General features: G+C 48.4%; 2 protein-coding genes across 6 annotated transcripts in view; one reads left to right on the forward strand and one right to left on the reverse strand.

Annotated features, from left to right (window-relative positions):
* Positions 1-3,958: 3,958 nt before the first annotated feature.
* Positions 3,959-20,545, reverse strand: LARP7 (La ribonucleoprotein 7, transcriptional regulator). Of its 5 annotated transcripts, none has more exons than XM_054563749.1 (13): positions 20,384-20,545; positions 14,959-15,159; positions 14,374-14,474; positions 14,214-14,297; positions 13,944-14,108; positions 13,766-13,859; positions 13,325-13,687; positions 13,055-13,199; positions 11,379-11,530; positions 10,463-10,578; positions 7,560-7,719; positions 7,240-7,331; positions 3,959-4,196 (listed from the first exon to the last, which is right to left on the reverse strand). In XM_054563749.1, the coding sequence occupies exons 2-13, from the start codon at positions 15,155-15,157 to the stop codon at positions 4,116-4,118; spliced, it is 1,752 nt and encodes a 583-aa protein (XP_054419724.1). In that variant the 5' UTR covers positions 15,158-15,159; positions 20,384-20,545; the 3' UTR covers positions 3,959-4,115. The 5 variants fall into 5 exon arrangements, with proteins under 5 accessions (XP_054419724.1, XP_054419715.1, XP_054419708.1 ...); XM_054563740.1 differs by having other exon boundaries at positions 10,463-10,581; XM_054563733.1 differs by lacking the exon at positions 3,959-4,196 and having other exon boundaries at positions 7,121-7,331.
* A 2,878-nt stretch (positions 20,546-23,423) lies between these two features.
* ZGRF1 (zinc finger GRF-type containing 1) overlaps positions 23,424-24,634 on the forward strand; it is a 39,812-nt gene continuing 38,601 nt past the window's right edge. Inside the window, exon 1 of the mRNA XM_054562166.1 lies at positions 23,424-23,444. Within this exon, the coding sequence (XP_054418141.1) occupies positions 23,424-23,444 (21 nt within the window). The remainder of the gene's footprint in view (positions 23,445-24,634) is intronic.

The raw sequence follows: 24,634 nt of genomic DNA on the forward strand, positions 1-24,634 counted from the left end.
TTTACATAAGCTTTGGATTTCATCATTTTAGAGAGAGATGCCTTTTGCTTTTACTTCAATCTCTATAGATAGTTCCAAGACAGAAATTCATACGAAAACCCCACTAGGATGCTGTTTTACATGCCTGCACGCTCTTCAAGGCTTGGCCTACGCCCGTGGGCACAGAAGGGACCGGCTTCGTGTCTGTGCACATCTTATCACCTCCCCCACGAGGACTTCGTAATTTCCTTCTTAATATGAAAATATGCTGAAATCATACTGTCAGATTCCACATTCATTCTGAAACAGCTAAAATATACTGAGTTATTTTTTTAAAAAGATTTTTACCAAGTAATGAATGTTCGCAAAAGAGAGTACCTGCCTCCTGACATTCTCAACAGCAGGGCCCAGGTGCTCTAAAGCTTGGTGATCTCGCCCTGGCTGGCCTGGCTCAGTGGGCTGGGCGTCGTACTGCAAACCGAGGGTCACTGGTTCAACTCCCAGTCCAGGCCCGGGCCCAGGTCGTGGGCCAGGCCCCCACCTGGGCACGTATGAGAGGCAGCCGATCAATGTTTCTCTTGCATATCAAGCTTTCTCCCTCCCTTCTCCCCTCTCTAAAAGTAAATAAATAAAATCTTAAAAAAAAAAAAATCTAACAACCGTGATCTTTGCTAATTTAGTTTGTGGGAAGTGGCATACTGGTACAGTTTTACTATTTTCCTATTATGAATGCAGATTCAGAGTATTTCCACATCTCCAAGTCATTTTAGTTTGTTTTCTGTATATTGTGTTTATAGTATATATTCTCTTATTTTGCTTATTTGTCAAACTTTCCTTCAGTACAATTGTATCAGTTCACAAAGCACTATGCCTGACCACATTGGTCAACATCAAGACTTTTTATTTTTGTCAATCTAACTGACCAGAGAGGTGGGCAGGGTACATGTTCTACTTTCATTTGTGTTTCCTTCCTTCCTGGTGAGTTCAGGTGTTTGTTCACCAGGCTCATTGCCCATTTGTGCTTCCTAATCCTTGCCCGTTTTCTATTCCTCATTGATCCGTAGGGTTACAGACAAGAACACGACACTCTCCCTAAGACCCAGTCTCAGCAGCTGCGTGGAGACCAGTCAGGCTGATGCTCTGAATCAGGAAAAGCCACCTGTCCTGTGACAGCTGCAGAATCTTGGGGGACAGACCCCAGCAGACTCCTGGGTACTCCCTGTCCCTGAAGCCCTACTCAGGCAATGGTCCAGTCTGTGGGTGACAGATCATGCCTCTGCCCTGCACTGCTTGGGACAACTCACAAGGATGCTGTTCTCCGTGTCTCACGTGCTGGGTGGTCCTGTGCATAGGCCGTCAGCGCGGCAGCGTCTGGGAAGTCACCGGCCGTGGGAAACGCCCCAGGGACAGCCCTGCCTTCCTGGCACGCTGCCCAACTTCCATTCTCATTGCTTTTCTATATTATAAGCTTCCCAAGAGGCTTAACCCATCAAACGTGTGATTTGTTTTTTAAAGAAAAGTGCTGCTTTAATGGGGGTTGTATTTGGCTGCAAAGAACAAAGTCATGTTAACCCAGAAAGACCGCTGCTCACACGCCATCTGCGGACCTGAGAGTAGGAAACAGATGCAGGCGGGGCTCACAGGCACCCACCCAAGGAAACCGTTTTATATTTAGAGATGGTAACAATCACATAAAGTTCTCCTCCATACCAATCATTAGAAAAATCCATCCTACAAGAAACACGGGAGAGTAACGCACTGAGGACAAAGCATTACCAGGCAGGTGGGCGCATCGAGCTCAGGAGGACCAGCGACTCACCTGCTGGAAACAGACATTCTCGGAACCGCAGGAACGGAGGCCGGTTAGACGCGGCATGACCGGGAGTTCAGCACAGCGAATGCCCAAGCGCCCTCCGGCCCCCCGCCGCCCGCGAGGAGCTGCCCAGCCCCTGCACTGTTCCAGACGCTCCGCACCCCACCCCTCGGCCCCCGACTCCTCCTCCAGGGTCTGTGCTGAGATGGGACGCTCGCCGCAGCAGAGAGGAGCAGTGAGCCCGAGTCCCACAGTCTCTAAGTGACAGCATGTGCCTGCCTGCACAGGGCACACAGCAGTGGCTGCAGAAAGGGAAGTGAAGAAGGAAGAGGAAGGGGACAGGGCAGGGCAGAGGGAGGCATCTGGAGCAGGAGGGTCCAGACTCTGCGCCAGCCAGGGAGCAAGGGCTTCGGTTTCTTCACGTGAAAGTGGTGATGATAAAAGCACTGCCTCGCTGAGACGACAGAGCAAACACAGTAGCAACAAGGGCCAGTGAGGTTTTGCTTTGTGAAGATGATACTGAGCTACTGCAAGGTGGCCAAATAAAATCAGTTTTGCCGTTGAGGAAGCAAAGCCCACTGAGATGCACAAAGACAGCTACGCAGCAGGCATTGTAAAAACGGAAACGTGAGTCCTGAGAATGAAGATATCCTGTACGCAGCTACATCGTAACATCGGCGGCACACATTCCATGAACTGAATTAAACAAATGCCTATCAAGCAATTACTATGTAAAGTACGGGGAGAAAGACATTCACTTACCCACAGACCACACGCACACGGAGACCTGAAAGATCCTGGACAAGGAGGACTCGCCGCGTCACCTGCAATACAGGCCGACGGTCTGTCTTCCCTACGGCAGGGGCCTCGCCTCTTTGTATTTCTAATGTCTACGGTGTGAGTGTCTGATTGTAGTAGGGGCTAAATAAATATTCTGTTGGTTAAATGAATTAAAGAATAAATGAAAGCGTAAGTGCACGGGGTTTCCCCTCGTCCTTGTCTGTCTGGAGGAATTACCCAGCAACTGTGATTTGGCTGTTTCTGCTCACTGTCTCTCTCTGCCCCTGGGACGGGAGCTCCGGGACAGAGGGGTCAGAGTCTGAACACCTTCACGATCACCTCCCGTGTCCACAGGCAGGCACTTGCCCAAGGAGCGCTTATCTTGTCTTAGAAACTGCCAGGGGGAGATTCACTGCCATGTTACTTGATAACCTCTCCAAAGTCACCTTCAGACTGTCCTTCCTGAGGTCAACTGAGCTCCTGAAACACACACCTGCTGCTGACCATTCTGGACCAGCGGGAGCACAGGCAAGCAGAACGCTCACCACGGAGTCCAGCGACTCTTTGTCAGGCCTTTCCCTCCCTCCCTCCCTCCCTCCCTCCCTCCCTCCTTCGGTGTGTCTGGTGTGTCTGCGGCTCTGCTTCGTGGGCGGAGGAGAATGAGTGAGCCGCCAGGACACCCGTTTCTGGAAGGCATCCTGTTGGTTGCTGACCCCAACGGGAGAGGTGGCCACCTCCACCCACCTCTGGCCGCAAGCCCCGGAAATGCACCAGAGGGGCAGCCGGCCAAGGGACAGGGCTCTGGGCCGGGGAAAGGGCCCCGGCAGCCCCGGGCCTGTCCCAACTGCCTCGGGGGGCTGAGACCGAGTCACTAGTGGCACAGGCCCTGGGGCCCCCCCCGCCAGGGGCTCCAGGAAGGCTGCCCCTGCCCCAGCCCGGGGGCCCCAGGTGCCCTGTGAGACTCCCTCATGCTGGTGCTGGTTCCAGGGTTTCCCCTCCATGTGCTCTGTCTTCGTTTGTGGAACCCGGAGGCAGCACTTTTGAAATAGGGCATTTTAATTGAAAACAGGTCATATGGCCTGTTCAATGGAAATTCAGACGGGCCGAGTGCAATCAACAGATCGCACGCACGTCTTCGTGCAGCTGACCTGCGTGGACGCACGGGACACCCGACATGGAAGAGCAGCCTGCAGACGCGTGCAGGGGGCGTCTGCTCGTGTGTTCTCAGCGATGTAGTTATGCAGTACTGGTGGTTTTGTGGGGCGTTACTATGTTAGTAATGTAAGAACAACAAAATAACAATAATGTTCAAAACATTTATTTACTAAGCTGCTTTGAAGTTGATTTATGTAAGGTAATTTCAACAAATAAAATGTTTAATGAAAAAGTGTGGTTTACAATGTACTTGTCGCTACAAAAAAAATCTTATTTACAAGTTCTTTTAAGTAAAAGTAGGTTTAAAAAATTCATTATGCATTACTAATATAATAAAAATGAGTTTCTTAAGCGTCCAGTGAAATCTTAAGAGATGAACCAACATTTTTCATTCATACTCAGAAAATCTAATATGCTTACTTGCTTGTTGAGTCTTTGCAAGTCTAATCTTTTCAGCTTTGTTGATTAACTGCGGAGAAAAAAATCAGAAATTAGAATGTATTGTATACCTAAAAACAAAAAGATAATTATGACTAGAAAAATTTTACAACTATCAGCTTGAATAAAATTTCTTTCAAAAGATGGAGAGGAAGACAAATGAGATAGTAAGACTTAGGTCAAATCAACAGAAAGAACTGTCAAGATCATGATTTTCCATGTAGAATAGGTATTAAATCTTTAAATTATCTAAAAACCTTCCATTTTAATTCCGAGTTACTAAAAATGTTACAATAAAAAATAGCCACACTCCAGGCAGGCGATTTCTGTTACCTGCCCGGAGGGCTCAGGACCGACCGTGGGCTGCGGCCTGTCCGCTGGGGCCTGGGCAGCGGCCTGCAGAAGCCCTGGCAGGCTGTGCCACCCGCCAGCGAGTGCCCTTGAGGGCGCAGGCTTCCTGGGGGCAGACGGCACGTCTCGGGCTGAATGCTACCCAAAGGTTTGCTTACACATTTGAACTTTAAAATGTCCCAAATACAACCTGCTGCTCAGAGTACTTCTTATTCAATATTTATTACCCCAGAACACAAATCTGAATATTTTCAAAGAAGGCATGAAATTACGTGAAATGAGGAAGACCATTAAAAATGTCTAAATATTCCAGAAGCTTTCTTGATAAAAACATTTTAAGCATTTTAGTTGGCTTTGGAAGAAATGGAAATCTTATTCTCACAAAAATACAGATTCTGATGAGTCATCGCTAACAGTTTCTTTCCAGTGTCTGTGACACGTGGCCCTTGGCAGGACACTTTTCGGTCCCACGGAAGGTCTGCTCCCTGGCGAGTCGGGTGGCGGCTGCCATACCCACTCGCTCTCAGCAATGTTATGAGTGACCTGATGAGTATCTGACATACCAGTAACTGGGAGAAAACCACGACGTTGATAAAAACAACAAGCATTCAAACACGCGTCCTTTCACGCGGCGGTGGAGCAGGCTGGGCTGTCCTGCCAGGGAAGCGCCTGCGTCTCCCTGTGGGCTGCGGGCCTTCTCTGCGTAACCTCCCTCCCCTCACCGAGGGGCTTGCTCTGGGCTCTCCAGCTACACCCGTCCGCCACCCTCGCCTCCAGGCCTCTGCACTTCCTGTGGCCTCCCAGGAAGCGAGCGTCTGAGATTCCTGGCTGTCGCTCCCCCTGCGAGGCCCCAGACGCACGCAGCTGAGGAGCAGGCTCCCGGGGGAGCCTCGTTGTATTTTCCGCACAGCACTGTCCCCAGCGCCTACGCTGTCGCTCAGGGCTGTACCCTCAGTGAGTCTAACAACAGTGGACACTCAAAAATATGGACTGGCCCTGGCTGGTATGGCTCAGTGGGCTGGGCATCGTCCCACAAACCTAAAGGCCGCCAGTTCGATTCCCCGTCAGGGCACGTGCCTGGGCTGCAGGGCAGGACCAGGTTGGGGACGTGCAAAAGGCAACTGATTGATGTTTGTTTCCCCCTCTCCTTCCCTTACTCTCGCTAGAAAAATAAGTAAATAAATTTTTAAAAAATTAACTACACAGGCTGACAGAAAAGCCAGGGGGCACGATAACCGTGGCCTGTCCCTCTCCTCCGGAAAGCCTGGCAGGGCCTGTTTCGTGTGGCTCTTCTTTTCATTTTGCCAAAGGAGCCACCTGGCTGCTCTGAGGACAAGCCTGCAGGTGCAACAGGTAAGCGGGGCCGGAAAAGGACCCTGCGCCTCAGGGATGGAGCTCCTCCCGGTGCTTCAACTCACTTTATACTTTATAAACCCGCAGTTGATGTTTGTTTCCTTGCCTCAAATTTACAAAAATTGGATCTTTCTGAAAAAACAAAATTACTAATGTTACAAATATAAAATTTAAATAAAATTACACACCAATTACAGATAAAGTATGATTTAACAAAGTAGCTTCATGTCCGTGCTGAGTTGGGGATTAGTGACTTTAACATTTAAATAATCTCCAGCAGGCTTTCAAATTAGCTCCTCAGAGGCGGGACAGGGTGCCGAGGACGGAAGGCTCCTGGCGCGTGAGGCCCGCAGGCAGGGAAACAGAATTAACCACGACCAGCAGGGAACCTCCCCACAAATCATCCCGCATTCCAGTGAATGCAGGGGATGCAAGGCTGGGGAAAAACACTCGATGTTTAGGTTTAAGAAAAAAAGAATTTTATACATAACATACAAATCCAAACCAACAAACCTAGAATACAGAAACTATGACTTTTTAAGTGCTAACCAATGATAAAAGGATGTACATCTTTACAGCTTTACCTGACTTTCATAATTTACATTTTAAAAATTTGATAATAGTGATTTAGTTATTATGTACCCTGTTCTGTTCTAAGCATTTTAAAATGCACTAACCTTTGCATGTATTATAATTTGTTTTAAAATAATACACTTGACAGCTCACTAGAAACAATAATGATTTAATAAATTATTCATTGTCACTTAAAGTTATTGAAAGAGAAGCTTGCTTTACATTGGTTAATGTACTTAAATTTGTTTATATCACCTGTTGACTATTCTAGAGAAAAAGTAACAAAGCTTATCACTCATACAGGGAACATCATGCATAAAGTTGCTCAATCTTATCTCTAAAGGCTGTATCCTTAAAAGCGACACTCTAAATACTTTGTGCCTTCATCCTTAAGACAATGTTTGAACAATCATTTACCATCTAGCTAGAACCACAGCAGCCAGAGATCAAGGCTGCTTTACGTTATACAGCTAGTTTAAAAGAGGAAAAGAAAGGAAGGAGAAATACAAAACTCTAAATTAAATCATGTACCCTTGTGGGAAAAATAATTCTAATTTCGTGTATTTCTAAAATCTCGAGAATAAGAATTCCCTCTCAATCTAATGCACAGTGTGTACCATGTAAATGCCTGTTATGTGCAGCAAAACCACGGTTATTTTAGAACCGCTCATCACTGTCAGAGACCATCGGCTTCCAAAAAAGGCTTAGGCTACCAAAAAGACAAAACAAAACAAAAACCCCCACAAAAGATAATGAAATGAAAACGAAATGAAAACAAAATGAGAGCGACTGATCACCTTCTCAGTGCCTCTCTTCTTCTCCCGAGGCTGGTTCAGCTTGGCCTGCCTGTCTACCAGGATCTTCTGCCAATACCTCTGTTCACGATCCCCTGAAAACAAACGGAAACGCTGGTCACTGAACCTGAGGCTGCCTGTGAGGAAGCAGTCAAGGCATTACGCTCTCTGTAGAACCGGAATCATTGTCAGATTGTATTCAGTGCTACTTTACGCATGTAAGAGGACCCAAAAAATACTAGTTCCATTAGCCAAACTCAGAAAATATAATACAACCACCCCACAACACAACTGTTACAAAGGAGGGTTCCATGAAGGTTTACCAGAAAGAATCTCGAGTTGCCAGCAGTGTTTCTTTTTAATCTCCACATGTGCGTCTATCACTGCCTGTGCATCCTCCGGGGACTTAAACCTCACGTGGCACTCCGTGTCTCCTTCCAGCAGGTCGACATAGACCACCTCTGAGACTGCTGCCAAGGTGTCCTGCAGCAGAGGTCAGAGAGACGCGATGTGAAACAAATGTTTCACAACAACGCTAACGTTTCTCCAATGGTCATGTCAGAAAGTGTTACGCCACCAGAAGCTTAAAATGACAAGTAACTACTCTACATCAAACATTTCTTCTAAAATATATGCATATGATCTTAAAAATTGACATGGACACACTTCAGAACCAATCAGACATCGACTCTAGTCATAGCTTTCTTTTATTCAATCACATCCTTAAAAATCTCCCTGGAATGAAAACATTGCGTAAGGACAACAGACTTGCAGAGCAGAATGGACAGAAGCCTCCCTTCCAGCCTCCTGCCCACACGGGCGCCAAGCCTGGGTGTAGTCGGAACGAGGGGTAGGACTAAAAACAGGATCAAAACCCCCACAATGGACTGGGGTGAAGGTGGGTTTCTCTGCACCTCTGTACAAAGTAACTTAGGACTTAAAATACACATGCAAAACATCCAACTTTTTATAGCAATTCATGCAAAAAAAAATTTTTCAGTGAACCTACAAAAATTCTAGGTTTCTGAGTGGATCTTTGAGAAAACAGCTCAAACCCTCTCTCTCTCTGGCGGCACAGCTACGCAGCCCCCGAAACAAGCTGCAGTCCTCCACGCGGAGGAAGTGCCCCCCCCAGGCCTGCTGGGAGGCCCAATTAACAACATTCCTGCATGCGGAATCCTTCTTCACAGCAGGTTCTACAGTAAATACAATGCAATTATGCAGGAATGTTACACTAATTCTTCATTTATCAGTCTCAACTCATACAGTTAAAGAAATAACTGAAGATTCCCAACCAAAAAAAAAGAAAAAGAAACAGAAAAAAAAGATGCCTTATCCATCTCAGCCCCTTTAATTTTGATCTAAAATTTCAAGCCACAACTAATTTAGGTTACTTTTAGATGCTGGATTTTTAAAGTGTGAATTACAGGCAACTGAGAAAAAGCTAGAATTATTACTTCATCAAAGAATGAGGAACGTTTAGTAGTTAATAACGAAGGGTACATATGTAAATACCTGAGTCTACAGAAGCCAGGGACGAAGTCTTAACGCTTACATTTACAAAGGGGGCACCTAATAAATGTGTGCGAGTTCAATGAAAATAAAAGAACAAACACACTTGTCTCTTCTTCCCATTTCTTTACCTAGTTAATAGCACTAACTCTACACGAAAGGCCAAGTTGATAATATTTGACCATTCACTGGCAGTACAGCCACGTAACTGATTCTGTAGCTTACTAGAGTGCCACCGTTAGAGGCGTTCACTAAACCCGCATCCGCACCACAGCGCAATCTCTGGGCGCAACGCTCCCTGGGCTGACAACTGGCCGGGGACCCACAGGGCACGTCGCAAACAAGTCAGGCCCGCACAGCTCAGTTTTGTTCCGGCAAACTGTATGTAACTATGAGCTTGATTGATAGGTACTTTATGACTCTGGTGATCATAAATGAAGGATTTGTAATTGACAGAAACCTACGTCATTCCAAGTAACGAACTTCAAGTAGTTTTTCTATTAAATCTTCTGCAATATGACCAACCACAGCAGCGTTTCTGTCCTCCATTTTATCCCTGTCCTGTGAAATTCCATATTCTAACAACACTGCAAACTGGTATTACCAACTTGGAACAAACCAAGCCCCCGACCTGTACCCCAGGGGAGCCTAAGCTCACGGGCCCTGACAGCGACAGGAGGTGGGGAGACGGTTTCAGAGGGAGGGAGCCCCTGCCTGCCGCGGCTGGGGGGGCGGGGGTCGGGGACCCACGCAGGCTGTGCCTGGTCCTCTGTGCTGAGCGCCTTCTCACCCGACCGACCGGGTGACAGGCTGAGGAGCCGCCTCACAGAGAAGCAGTCAGTCAGAAACACTGCTGCACTCGTGTTCAAAAAGTTCTGTTACATAAATTACATAAAGTAAAAAAACCCACTGTCAAACAGCACTTGCAATGTACATTATGGAAAAGTCTGGATACACTTGCACGTTCACATAAAACTTCTATAGTTTTTTAAAACACTTGACACTTTTCTGTAATTGTCTCAAATTTTTAAAACAATGAGCATGGACTGAAAATACCAAAAAAGATTTTAAACATTAAAAAAGGCTTTTTTCTTCCAAAACACCGTGCATTTCTCAGGAAAAAAAATTTCAATTCACAAGAGAATTCATCAACAGGCAAAAAAGTCTAAATACAAGTGAAGAAAAAAACATGTACCTATTATCTCTTATTTCAAAATAGTTTTGACTTTTGGGACGGCCAAAATCTTTTACGAGTTTACTGAAAGCTAAGAGCGCTAATGAAAACAAAAAATTATCTAGTTTGCTTCAAAACCTGACAAGAGCAGGTAACTGCAATTTTAAAATAATTTGAGACCAACTCTCACGTTGATTAAATTGTCTAAAATTTCACTTCTCTGAAAACAAAACCAGTCCCCTACAAATGGGATCCTGGGGAAGGGCCTCGCCGCACCCACTCCCTCAGCCAGCAGGACGGCGGCACGGCCTCCCTGCCTGCGGCCCCAAAACGCACACACCGCGCCCTCCCCAGAGAAGGCGTCTGCGCTCACAGTAAACGTGGCCCAGCGAGGAACGTGCTCGTGGATTCTGCTGCAGGTCGAATTTAAGTGTCACTATGGACTCAAACCCTACAGAACACATTCTAATGCGATTTGTTTTCATATTCCACACGTATTCCCACCCGGGGGGCGCGCACCCTGGGGACTCTGGGCCTCACCCTGACTTGCTTCCTGCCCGGCAGGGGTTCGGCGCTGACGATCTTCACAATCACCCCACTCACAAACTGCGGCCCCGTGGCGGGGACCTGCGGGGGACAGCGCTCCTCCTCGTTTGCTGCTGATGGAGCAGGAAAAGACCAGAAAAAACTCTTACACCTAACCGTTTATCACGTAGGACCTCTCTAGAATAACATCATCATGTCTTAGGCTGCTTTAAATAATTAATTTACTTAATTTAAAACTTAATTGTAACATAATTTATGTAATTAACTTACGTTGCAAGCCATTGGGGTTCAGAACAAACTACCCTAACAAAGTCACAAGGCTGACTGTTGATTACCATGAAATAAAATACAAAAACTTTTATAACTGTAAATGCAAACTGTTACTTTTAGAAGAACACTTGTAAATTCTTCCACAAAAATGCCTCCTTTCCCTGAACCAAATAACAAAAAGTACTTAATAGAGAAATAAACAAGCATGGACTATAGAATATTCTATATAATCATTCAGATGTGAAAATTTAAAATATATCCTAATATTAAAGATTTTATAAGAATCTTGATTTTTGATTTGTTTCTGCTTGTGGGTAATACTATGGAATGAAATGACAAGTGAGAAATTACCAACCTTTGTCTATACAAACTTAATTCATAAACTAGGCACTGGTTACTAAATCTAACTTACGAAAACTAGGGAAAATGTAAATAACTGATTAGAAATTATACTGCTTTAAATGAGTCCTTAGAACGTTCTTATATGAAGAATAAGTCACACATCTGGACAACTTGCTAAATCAGTAATTTTTCTAATGACTATTGTATACTTAAGTTTTTAAAAATTAAAATTCATCCTATAACACAGAAATAGTATTTTAGTATATAAAAACAATACAAAAACTATCATAGTGTTTACATTTTTCATTTTTCATTCCAGACTTATTACTTTCTTCATGGTCTATTTCCATTTTTGACTCCAGTTTTATTTGGGATATTGTTTTTTTTAAAGAAGCCATACTGGCTTTTTGCAGTGCTAAATATTCTTTTTTCAAATCCATCCATTCGGTCCTGTAAAGAAGAAACCGTACATTAGAAATCACAGGTGATTAAATGTATCCACTCACTTAAACACTCAGGTTATTCCAAACCCACCCAGCAAACAAGCACAGGGGGCTGCCCCTGCCTCAACATTCACACTAAAGGTCTTTAATCCGCCGTTCCCATTCTTGAGCATGCTTCCACTTTAAACTTTGGAAACCGAAGTTTTAAGTTAATTAACTGGTAACATTTACTAGAACAGTCACCTCTGGGGGGAGAAAATGGGAGATTGAAATTTAAAGATTACTTGTTACATGGCTTCCAATTTCAGAGATAACATTCCTTAGTTATTTACAAGAAGGAAAAGGAATTCCTAAGGAAAAAACACCCCCTGGAAGCCACTTATTTACATGCATTCAGCACGGAGATGCTCCCTCCAGACAGAAACACAATGGCCCTGCGGGCCCCTCCGAGCCCCCATTGTCAGCCCTAATCTCGGCCATCAAACAGGCAGATAGGAGAGGGTTTTAAAAAGCAGGGGATCTTGTGGTAATGGTTTTAGCTGTTAACATTGACATCTGTATACTTCAAATAAAAAAAAAGTTCCAGACCCACCCAGGATCAGACCTTCCCTGAGAGCTGAGACATTAGAATATCAAAAGGCCCTTAATGATTCTCGAAGATAAAAAGGCAAAAGAAATTCAGAGTTAAGGATCCTATAAATACAGGAGCCAGGAATCCTTGCCTTTTAACCTTCTCGATGACGACGGGACCCTCCGGAGCCTCTGGCCCAGGGTAGTTAAGAAATGGTTCTTCCGGAAGGTTCTTCCAGAAGGTATGCGGGCCGCGCGCTTTCTCCCTCGGCTCCAGGAAGTCCAGGGCTCCCTTTCACTTTAACATGGAAGTGCTTTCTGTGACTTATGTAGTAAGTGCTTCCATGTTTTAGTAGAAGTGAGTCCCAATTAACAGCTGTGGATGGGAACCTCGCCCGTTTCCAGAAGCCACGGGGACCCCCCCTGCTTTAACATGGGGGTACCTGCTGTGTGAAACTGAGTAAGTGCTTCCATGTTTCAGTGGAGGTATCTCCAAACCCACGATCTTGGATCCAACTTTACTTTCTAAACTTACTTTACAGGTTGAAGCAAGATCAGGATTTCAAGATTTTCCAAGACTAGGCTCCCCACCACTTAAACGTGGATGTACTTGCTTTGGAACTAAACAAGTAAGTGCTTCCATGTTTTAGTGATGGTAAGTCTTGCTTTGCATTGTCTCAACCCTGACCCGCCGCCTGTGGTGTAGAAGTTCAGCTGAACTTAGGTCTGTTAAGAACACCCACTACTTTAACATGGAGGCATTTGCTTGACGGATAGAAATAAGTGCTTCCATGTTTTAGTGTGGTTGTTGCTTTTCCACCTTCCATTGTGCTGTGTGCAGATGTGGGCTGAGGCCGCCACTGTTGCTAATATGCAACTCTGTTACCACAGACTGGAATTGCACTTTAGCAATGGTGACGGCCTGGCCCGAGGGCCGACCCTGACCGCGCCGCCCACTCACTTGGATAGTACACGCAGGGGAATAACCTCTTCTCCCATTCTGTGCCTCTCCTTGTGTTTTTTCTTATGCTTCCTTTTTGTTTTTAAGAGTGACCCGTCTTTTACATCTCCCGTCTCCTTTTCCTCTTCAGTGGAGATTTCTATATCTTAAAAAAATAAAGATGGAACAAGTGTAATAGAACAACAAAAAGAGACCAAAATCAAGAAAGTTTTTCTTTTTTTTTTTTGGTTGAGCCAAACCTTAATTAAGGCTATAAAAAGCCCTAAATACCTTTGTTTTCTTTGGGCACTTCCGGGGCTTTTTCCAGGCTGTCTTTCTGGTCCACTTTCTTGACTTTGGATTTGGGAGTTGGGCAGCCTGTGTCCTCCGAGCTGCTTCGCTTCCTCTTCCCTGCCGGGGCTGGAGGTAAGCTGGTCCCTTCAGCTTTAACCCGCTTTTTCCTCTTCTTTGAGGGTGGCTTTTGGGGTTCAGTGCTCCCCCCTTCGGAGCCCTCCGACGTGGTCCTGGGCCTCTTCCCCTTGCCGGCGCTGCTCTCCTTCCCTGTGTCCGTGTTTGCCTCCTTGGTCTGCGCACTGTCTTCCTTCTTTACCCGGCCTTTCTTCTTTTTCTTCTTTTTCTTCTCTTCCTTCTCTTCTGTAACAATGCTAACATTAGTGCTCACTGCTGCAGCTGCAGCCAGTCAAATATTTTTACTTAAATGCCTTAACTCACCAGCTACTCGAAGGGCAGGAATGGGCTTATTTTTCACTGTTTTAGGAAATATCCCAGGTTTCCTCGGCGCTTCTTCTGGCGGGTTGTTAAGAAACTGAAATAAAACCAGCAAAATTTTGCTGCCATTTAAACACTTGGTAAATTTTTTATATTTTTCTTTTTTAGATTATGGACCTACCTCAATAGCTTTTGCCGCTTGTTCTTTTGTCTCAAATTCCACAAAGGCAAATCCCTTCGGATCGCCAGTCGACTTGTAGTGTGGTATGCTTACGTAAACCACATTGCCACATTTCCCAAACACTCTTTCAATCCAGCTGTGGTTCACGTTTTTGGGAAGTAACTCCTGTGATGAAAGTAGAAGCCAGGATTCTTACTGCAGGTCAGCGGGCTTTTTTACCTGGGTGTGGAGAGGCCCCCCGTGCCCGGTGGCCGTGAGCAGAAGGCTTACCACGTACACAGTCCGCTCGTCCTCGTCCTGGGGCCTCTCGCCCAGAGGCTGCTTTCTCCTGACCCTGGTGCCTTCCAAGTCCAGCTGCGGGGCATGCGCAAGGTTAGCAATCCAGTGCAGTAACGAGGGGAGAACCACACGGTGGGGAAACAGTTCTTACCTCTACGACTGCCGAGCTCTTCAGGGCTCTGGCTATTAATTTTTCATCTGTCGTCAACTTTTTCATTTTGTTAAAAGACACCAGAAGCGATATGTCAACATCTAAAGAAAATGTAAAAGTGAATTAAATTTTCAAATTACTGCAGTCATGGCTAGAAATTTCTTAACCCATGTCCCAATTTTTAAAGCTAATAAAGTTTTAGAATTTGTACTATATAAGAACACTGTCTTGAATTTTACTTCCTAGGCAAATGTGGGCCACATCTCTAATGCCCATCCATTCTCATCTGGAAAATCCACATGGTAAATCAAATTTCTAAAATTTGTCTTTAGAATGATTTTGGAATAACTGCTTTGGTTTAAAGTTCTAGAGTCCTATAAAGCCCTCAACCAAGAAGTACAGAAGTTTAAAAGTTCTAGTGTAATATGCGCATACACTCTAGTGTATAGTATATAAAACACTAAGATAGCAGTAATCTAGCGTATACTAATTAAAAGAATTAACATACTAATTCAGAAGTGAAAAAGGTAGTCAAAGGCAGCACATATGAGACCTGGCTCAATCATATACATAACTTCAACTTACATCCATCTCTAGATTTTTCTATCTGCTCTCGAAGAAATCTATCCTTGTGAAGATTTGCATCTCCAAACCAGAAGTCCACTTGCTTAGTGATGTCTGCAAGCACCTGTTTAACTCGAGACCGTTTCTTTTTCTCTACCTCTTTTTTTTCTGTATTTTCCTCTTCCATTGTCTTTTCTTGGTTTCCTCTTTCAGCTTCCATTCCTGTGAATTAGAAGTAAATACAAGTCTGGTAATAGAGGAAAATTTAGATGTCTTTAATTGTCTGAAGGGATAATGGACTCAAATTAGGCAATTTAGGCTACCAGGAGAACTTCAGAGGAGCAATTTCCAAACATTTCCAGCAATGAGCTGGGTAAACTATCATTGGTCTGTGGTTCTTTTAAACCAAGGTATCCTAGCATATAAAACCTGTATCCCTAAGCTTTAGGTTAAAGTGTAAGATTATGGAACCCCAACATTTCATCCCCACAGACCTCAAAGTTAATTCATTTACTTCCAATGAAATAACTGATTCCTGATGTTAGTTTTTAGATTGTTAGTTTTGGCTCACTACAGAGAAGGGGTGGGCAGGTCGGCTGTGGAATCGGCCCTTCTCAGGGGACCACCGCGTTCCAGCCTGAGCTCCTGGCCCCCCTCTCCTGCTGTTCTGGCCGGCTCCCTGCTCCCCATCCTCCAGCTGTTCCTCGAGCTCAGGCACTGCCTGCAGGCAACACGGCTGCTCCCTCACCTGCGATGACGAAGTGTTTCTGTGCCCTTCCGCGAGTGCAGGATGGATGAAATCAGTGTGTTTGCGTTACTTGCTGACGCTCCCGTCCCCAGTCCCTGGCACGCAGGAGTCACTAACACGCTCCCTGAATTTTGTCATCTGTACACACAAAGTGAATACCCAAGCAAAGTCTTAACATTGGGCCTGGGACTATGCCCGGCTGCCTAAGAATAGGTCAGTGCCGCTTGTGACGGTTTTCTTGGGAACAGCAGTGTTCAGATACATGGGCAGGGTTCTATCTATCTCCTCAGTCCCTATCAGCTGGAACACAGGCCTCAGCTGCGTGACCAGAGGACCTAACAGACTGGAGGGCAAAGGGAGCTGAAGCCTGCACAGACCGGGGCGACCGAGACACTGCCTCTCTCTGCGGAAGCCACACAGGCCTGCGGCAGGACCCGTGCAGCAGCTGTGGGTTACAGGCCGGGTCTGGGCAGGGGCTGCCCCGCCCCTGCTGCCGTCCCCACCCTCCCGGAAAGCTCAGCAAACCCGAGGACGCCCGCTCCTCTCTCAGAGTCTCAGCGAGAGCCTGTCCCTGCAGCAGAGGCTGCGCTCAGTGACAGAGGGCACAGAGCCCCCTTCCAATCTCCCAGCTCAGCACAGAGGACCTTGAGAACAGGCTTCAGCTGATCGGCCCAGTGTGAATTTTTAAAACAGGCCTGTGAGGAAGTATGTATTTACCTGACACTGGCGTAACACATAAGAGAGAGCTGCAGGTCAGAACGAGTTGTCAGAAAACAATCAGGTGCCTTCAGAGCTGCAGCCGCATCCCTCACCTGATACCCTCACCTGAGCCCACCCACCAGGCTCCCTCCCAGAGCAGCATCTGAGGTGGGAACTCCCTGGAGGACAGTTTCTTCGTGGGGCTTCCAGGAGAGTTTTCCTCCTCAACCTCCTCTTCCCGAGCCCCCACCCTGCTCCGCCTGCTCGGCCTGATGCCGCCCCGCACTGCCCGCATCGTCCTGGGCTCCCTTCTGACCCGCGCCCATCCTTTCAGAAGGTCCCGGTTTCAGCCGCTTGGCTCTAGGCTGATGGGGCACAAATCTCAATTCCCCAGCCCTGACTTCTCCCCTGAGCTCCCCATTCCAACACTCAACTATCGGTGTGACATCTCTACTTGTTGATCTGAACTGTGTATCTCGAGTTTAAAGTGGGAAAAATTAAACTCTCGAATTTTAACAAACTTATTTTTTGCCTCGTTTCCCACATCTCAGAAAATACCAATTACAGGACTGCAGAGGGCGAACCCCTGAAGCACCCCAATTCTCCTTTTCCTCAACCCTGCGCCCCTCCCCCGGCAGCTCGGCAGCATCCCCACCACCGGTCCGAGGCGGCAGGTCGCTGCCCTAACGTCAGCCAGCGCCGCCTCCCACCAGCACCCAGACGGGGCAACAGCCAAGCAAGCGTTTGTTTAAGTATGTAAATGAGACCACACGACCTGCTCGCACGAAATCCTCCAGAGATTTATCATCACACTCACCATAAAACCCCAAGTCCTACTCCCCTGGCCTGGGACGTCTCACTGGGGCCACCTCCCAAACCTCTACAGCCGCTCAGCGCGACCAGGACACGCCCCTCCTTCTGTCCCTGCAGCAGGCCAGGCCCTTCTCCCCTCCGCCCTTTGTACCCTGGCCATTCCCCCCTGCTTCCCGCAGGCCCCTGCAACCCTCCCTGGCTCAGACGCTTTCTCTTCACCCCGATTTAAACGCTTCCCTCCCTGCCCACCTCAACCCCACGCACCCCTGCCTCCTCTGGTCGCCTCCCCTTGCCACCGCCTCTGCCTGCCCAGAGGGTAACACGCACGATGAGGGCGGGGGCTTGAGCCTGGTCGCAACTAGACATCTGCTGAATAATCCAATAACGTATTTTAAAGGGTCTTCTGAACCGTAAAGTGTTAAGCATTACAATTCTTTTGTAAGCGGGTAGGATTACAAATAACATTCAAACGTACGCTGTGATTGTCAGTACAGAGGGATCCACTGCCGCCTCTCCTTTCTGAAAACGCCAGAAACGACAGCGGGCAGGCTACCAGCCCCGCAGCTCCCCGCCTGTCAAAGCCACCGTCCGAGGGCCGGGTGTAGCGCCGCACGCGCAGCCGCGCTCCTGCAGGGGGCAGGCTTTCCCCGCCACCCTCGCACCTGAGCCAAGAGCCCCCTCCACTGCGTCTCCTAAGCACTATTTTTGTGGCTCAGAGAGTGAAGCCAGAAACTCTTGCCCAGGTGCGCAACACATGTCTGCAACTGCAATTTAAAACGATGCTCTCTAGATACACAAATATGCCTTCACCTTAAAGGAAGGTAAGGGCTAAACAGACGGCAATGAAACCTGGCACCACGGAGCCTCTCCACGTAGTGGCTGCGGAGGACAGGCCGCCCGGCCGCGCTTTCTCGCCGCCCTGTGTTCCCCACGGGGGTGTCGTCACTCCGTTCACGCCAGGGGACTGTCCCCGCCCCGGGCTGCTGCTTCTCACCATCCTCGTCTAATTCAAGGATCCATATCCCCTGAGTTAGTCAATCAGGCTAATTACTAGCTGGTGGATTGTGAGCAAGTTACTGCATCTCTCTCCATGGGTTCACAAAATGTGGATGAAAATCATACCTACACACCAGGGTCTTGTGAAGACTAATCATGTACACAAAGCACTTCAAATGGCTGCTTTATGGCACAGGCTCAGTAATACGTAACCATTACCACTTACCGTTCACCAACCCGCCCCCAAGTCCCAGCAATCTGACCTCTGGAGAGGCTCTCATCTCCATCTGCTGTTTTCCACAACTACTGTCACCGTAACGTGGGGACAGTGTACAGACTGTCCCAAGTCACAGGAGCTGTGTAACTAAAACACATGTCTGATTTTGTGACTGGTGCTCAAACTCTCATTAGAAGTTTCTTAGCACCATCCTGTAACAGAGCACTTGTTTTTCAAACACTGTTAAATGAACCTGTGACTTTCAACTGGCTTCTAAACAAGAGCTTCAAACAAAGAATAAAAGCTACTGTGTAACAATGCCAATCAGTTTACACACAGGGTTTTAATTCCTCACCACCCCAGGAGGTAGTTTTTTCCAACTTCTTTTTCCAGAGGCTCAAAGATTCGGGGACCTGACAAAGCTTGGTGAGCTCAGGCGACGTGGGGTCGCCCATCCATTCCCTGTTCCACTCAGGGCCTCTTAACCCAAGGACACGGAATTTGAGGAATTCCCAAGTACACGGATGTCAGGAATTCTTGGGGTCCATGAAATGGTTAAACGATAAACTTTACTAGAAAGATAAAATTATGAGTCTTGTACAAATAGACTTTTAAGTAATTAATGAGGGAAATAATAGTGTTAAAGACCAAAGACAAATAAAAAAAATCAGACACACACAAATATTGGACTGACCAAAAAGTCCGTTATGTTTTTTCCGGACGCCGGCTCTAGCAGCGCTTAGCTGCCTTTAACTTCATTCAAAACAACTGTTAAGACTGTATTGTTACAGCTGTCATATCAGCATGCAATGAAAATCTAACCCAAATTGAGTTTTTTGTGGACATTTTAATGTTGAAGATAGAATAAAATATGCAACATTTCTGGTATATTATGCTTTATTATTTCAAGACAGGTAAAAACACTAATGAAACACACACAAAAGACTTGCGCCGTGTATGGAGAAGGTGCCGTGACTGACTGAACGTGTCCGAAGTGGTTTGTGAAGTTTCTCGGGGCCGCTGACATTGTACCCACAGACGCCTTTGCTGCGGGGCTGTCGCGTGCCCAGGAAGAGGCTCGGCAGCGCCCCTGGCCTCTCCCCGCTGGAAGCCAGGAGCGGGAGGCAGGTGGCACACTCAAAACATCCAAATCAATACAGTTATTGGTGAACATGAAAAATGTGTCTTTTATTTTCCGGGAAAAACATAATGGACTTTTCGGCCAACCCAATATAAGCACTGAGGAGAGCTGAAATAATTGGGTTAATAGATGCAAAACTGGCCGGGGCAACATCTGCAGAATGAATGAGCTGCAAGGCCAATTCCCATTGTTACCGTTTTCTACAAGTTACCCAGTTGCAAAGCAGCCCCGTGACAGCCAGGGCCCGAGAGCCTGGAAGGGCGCTGCCGGGGACAGGGGGCCTCTCTCCGCGGCCGCTTCAGAGGCTCGCCACCTCTCCCGGCGAGCGGTACGCAGGACGCTCTGACACCTGCGCGCATTTCCCCGGAAAGGCCCGTCCCTGGCTTTTACAGGTTTTTCAGGAACACGGCGCGCTCAAGGGGCTGACAGCCGTGGCGCTGGTCGCAGCGGGCCGGCCTCGCCGCCTCCTCGCCCGGGAAACGTCCCCGAGGCGCGCCCCCCGCCCCGCAGTCGGCACCCGGGTTTGCTCCCCTGCGCTCAAGTCTTGACAGAGAGAGTGACTTAGAGGGAAGACGCAGGTCCTCACTTCCGTTCTCCTCGGGCCACCAAAGCTCAAGCCTGTGACGTAGCGCAACTTCCCGTTAGACTCCCGCCCCAGCCGCTCAGTCCGTCGGCACGGACGCCGCAGGACCCCGCGCTCGCCTCCGCCCCCAGCCCCGCGCGTGCGCACCGACGGGCTCGCGGGGGCGTGGCGGGAAGACAGACAACTGGACGCAGTGACCTCACCGGACCCTCCCCCTCCTCAGCGGCTCTGGCTCCACTGGGAACTTACTCCGTTCGGGTCCCAAAATGCGGGCCAGAGACTGCGTCCTGGAGTCTTTTCCGCCTCCCGAGTCTCACAGTCGTGGTTGTGATCGCGTCATAGAGCGAGCGACATGCTCTCCCGGACGCCTCCGAAAGACGCTCCGAGGCGTAGCGCCGTCGCTACGTCCCAGGCGTGCGGCTCGGGCGCGGGACGTCGGCGCTTGCGGCCAATCAGAAGTTTGATTGGCGGGTGGAGACGGCTGTGCGGGCAAAGCGTCGGGTCGGCCCCGAGGAAGTGACGTCACGGCCCTTGGCGGGAGAATTGGAAGCGGGTTTGTGCTGTGAGTGAGAGACGAGTGCGCCTCCCGGTTTCCCGTGACTGAGGGCGTGGGAGCCGAGGCGGCGTCGCCGACTCGGGGGAACGGACAGAAGAGGCGACCCCAGAGCGGACGGTGAGGATGCCGTGCGGACCTGGTGGTCCCAGGGCACAGCCCCCGCGGACGCGTCTCCGCTGACGGGGGGCGGGGTCCGGGCGACGGGACCCCTCCCATCCCGGGTCGGTGGGGGCGCGGGGCCCGGCCCTTGAAATGGGACCGCGCGTTATTTGGATGGACGGTTTCTTACCAGGACATTGGTAAGAACCCATCCGAATTAGAGATTCGGAAGGAAGGCTAAAAACGTGTGGCACTGCCCGGGGACAGTGGCCGGGACGCCACGAGGGCGTCGAATGTTCCAGGCGGTGTGCGAACCGCACGTCGGGGCACCGGGCCGGCGGCCCTGCGCGTCGGCGGCCGTCGCGTCCCCCGTGGAAGCCTCTGTGCCTTCAAACCGTCCCCCAGCGGCGGGTCGGCACCGGAGTCGTTTGACAGGTGGACAGATGGGGACTTTCGGGGAATGTTTGTCCCGACACCTCTCTTAAATAGCACGCGGTGCTTTTGACTAAAGCCCTTTTCCCCGTTTCATGGTCAGGAAGCGGGGCTGACTCCTTTGAACGTAGGAAGCAGGGCTCTGCTGGGTGGTTTAAACTCCGACCGGCCTTTGCGTTTGAGGTTTAATCCTTGTCACCCAACCTGACACTTAGGAGAGTTTGGGGTCTTTGCATTTCGTTTAGGTTTTAACTCCCACGAGTAGAGCCTCTCATTTAGGGGAACAAGGTGTTGACCGGCAGTTCCCGAACGGCCGGCGCGTCCTCCGGAGCAGTCGGTTGTGGGGACCGCGCCCGCCCTCCGGGGCGTCGGGCGGAGCGTCCTGGCCGCTCGGTTTGGAGTCCTAAATCTGCCTTTTATTTACTTTGTGGTCTCAGGCAAATTGCTCACCTATTATCGAGCACAACCCCCCCTCCTTTTTTTTTTTTTTGGTAAAATAAACACAAAAGGTCATACCTACGCCTACACGGTGGTGGGCGCTTTGACCAGCACGCGGTGGCGCGGGGTCCAGGGCAGCTGCCCTTCCGCAGCGCCTGCGCGCCCCCGCCGCGTGCCGAGCACGGTGGGCCCCGTGCGGAGGGCGGCCGGCCCGGCGGCTGAGTCCGGTGGCTCCCGCGGCCGCAGCGGACGCCTGTTTCGCTGGCCCTCCGGGCGTCGTCCGGGCCTGCATCCGGGAGGGGCGGCCTGAGAGGCAGTGCGACGCCTCCGCGGCCTGCGGCTGCCCGCGGGCGGTGCGTGGAGCCGGCGCTGCCCGGAGCGGACTTCGGTCTTCGTACGGCCCCGGTCCCCGGCGTCTCCGGAAACCCGGCTGCGGCCTCGCCCTGTCTTGAGAGTCCAGGCCACTCGGCACGCGACCGAGGGCCTCTGGGCCCTGTTGTTATGGCCGCTCTTTCCGTGCCTCGCACTTGGCTCCTCCACTGCTGCTGCCTGGCGGACTCGCCCGGGCCTCGGTGCGTGCGGATTCCTCTTGGGAAGTGCCTTCCCGGGCGTCTTCCCGGTCACTGGTTCCCAGCCCACAGCTCGGCGGTGCGCCCTGCGGGCGCCGGGTTTGCTGCCCTCGGCGGGGGCGGCCCCGCTCCCGGGCCGATTCCTGCCCCATTTTACGGTAGTTACTGTGCGTCGCTCTGCAATACTGAAAATTCCTTGAGCTTGAGAATAGTGTTTTGTTCATTTTAGCCTGGCACATAGTAAGTACTAAATAAATAGTGTAATTTCTAAGTAATTTGTAGGGGCCTGTTTTATATGTATAAGTGAGAACGGGAATCCAGAATTACAAATTACAGTGTTATCGAACCCCCCGCCCCACCCCCGCCCTGGTCTTGAGGCCCGTGGCTCGAACTCGAGCGCCGTCCGCGTCGCCTGCAGGCTCCGTGAAACACTGCTGGGCCCTGACCCCAGGCTTCCCGGCGAGGTCGGTCAGGGCTGGAACCCAGCCGGCTTCCAGGGGATGCTGGTGCTGTGGGTCCGGGGGTCGTATCTGTGGAACCGAGGCTTTAGGGAAAAAAGTTTCTTTGGCATCTCCATTTCTTCACCAGCAGTGATTTTAGATTTTTCCAAGTTTGCCCACAATACAGCTTTACCCAGTGGCATAGAATAGCTACAGAACTGGCTGCGACAATATTGAAAATTATTTTTTCCTTGCAGAGAAATTATGTATGTTGAGTACGAGATAGTGGGTGGTATGTTGACTTGAAGGTGTAAAAGGAAAAATATAAAACACAGGGGGGCCCTCTTGTGGTGACAAAAACAATTCCCAAAACTAAAAATCAAAGTTCTGTACAAGGAACCCACCAGCCTGCGGGGAGGGAGACTCACGTTTCTGATCCAGGCGCTGGCACCTGGAAGGCTTTTTGCAGACCGCGAACCATTTGCATATTTTACTTTGTTTTCTCGCGTGTCCCATTCCTTCTCCACAGCGGGCTGCCACTCGCTGTGTGCCCAGGGGCAGGGGATTAGGGTTACCTTGGTAACTCTCCGACTCCTCTCTTGGGTCAAGAGTTTCTGGGGAAAATTATGTTTGATACTCAGTTTTTTCACCAGGGTTCAATATTCTTTGTCATTTTTCATTTTAGGTGTTATAAATGATTGAAAAACCACTGACTATTTTCTGGACCTTTCTAGTTTATCATTTCAGAAAACACAATGGAAAGCCAAGAATTTATTGTAAGTCTTACTGCTATTTTTTCCTTTCTTCCACATTTTACAAATGTTGCTAGAGTTTCCAGAATTGGCAAAAAAAAAAACCAACCCAACAACCCCAAAACCTAAAAGCAAGACACTTGGTTTACATGTCAGACAGTGAAGAATTCTTTAGTGTAAGTGTATGTGTTTCAAGTATTGCCCTGTAGTTTAACTGGCAACCCTTTCTCTTGTCTACTATGCACATATGTGCACAAAGTCCTTTGGAACAAAACCTTGCAAAGCTTCGGGACCAGGAGGTAATTTATTCCTCTTGCGGGACTGGCACACCACCTCTGTCTGGATCAGTGGTCTCAGAGGTTTGGTCTCAGACGTTCGGTCTCAGGACCCTTTTCTACTCTTGAAAATTATTGAAGACCCCAAAGAATTTTTTATTATGGAGCTCATGTCTATTGATGTTTTTTTTATTAGAAATGATAAGAGAAATTCTAAGAATATTTATTAAAAGCAACAAACTCGTTACACTTAACATAAATTACATTATTTAAAATGGCTGTTTTCAAAAACAATCAAAATAACAAAGAAACATTGCCAAGAGTAGCATTGCTGTTCTATTTTGCATTTCTATCCCTTTAACATTTGACATAATTCTCAGTTCTGCTTCTATATTCAATCTGAAATTGAATCTTACAGTGTTGCACATGAATAACCCATACACAGCTCCACTGTGCTTTCCCCAGGGAACGAGAGGGGAAAGGCAAGTAACTCCCTGAAATTAGTTTTGACTCATATACCCCGGAGAAGTCTTGGGGACCTGCAGGAGTCTCTGGACTGCACATTGAGAACTCACAGATCGGCAGTAGTGTGTACCTCAATACATTTTCCCTTCCCGCGATGACTAAGAAGCTCAAAATTATTTTTGTTACTAAGTTAACTTCAGTTTTTACTTAGATTTTATATCTCCTTTCTCCCCTTCCTTGCCTTTTACTACCTAGTTTCTTGTTTTAATTTTTTTTTAAAAAGTTTCACTCATTTATTTTTAGAGAGGGGGAAGGGAGGGAGAGAAATATCAGTGTGCGAGAGAAACATTGATCGGTGGCCTCTCGCACACCCCCGGCCCGCAACCCGACCCGCAACCCGGGCACATGCTCTGACCAGGGATTGAACCAGTGACCTTTTGGTTTGTGAGACAACACCCAACCCACTAAGCCACA

The sequence above is a fragment of the Pteronotus mesoamericanus genome, unplaced genomic scaffold, assembly GCF_021234165.1.
Source record: "Pteronotus mesoamericanus isolate MK-2021 breed Mesoamerican mustached bat unplaced genomic scaffold, CSHL_Meso_final contig_163, whole genome shotgun sequence".
In the NCBI taxonomy this organism is placed as follows: domain Eukaryota; kingdom Metazoa; phylum Chordata; class Mammalia; order Chiroptera; family Mormoopidae; genus Pteronotus; species Pteronotus mesoamericanus.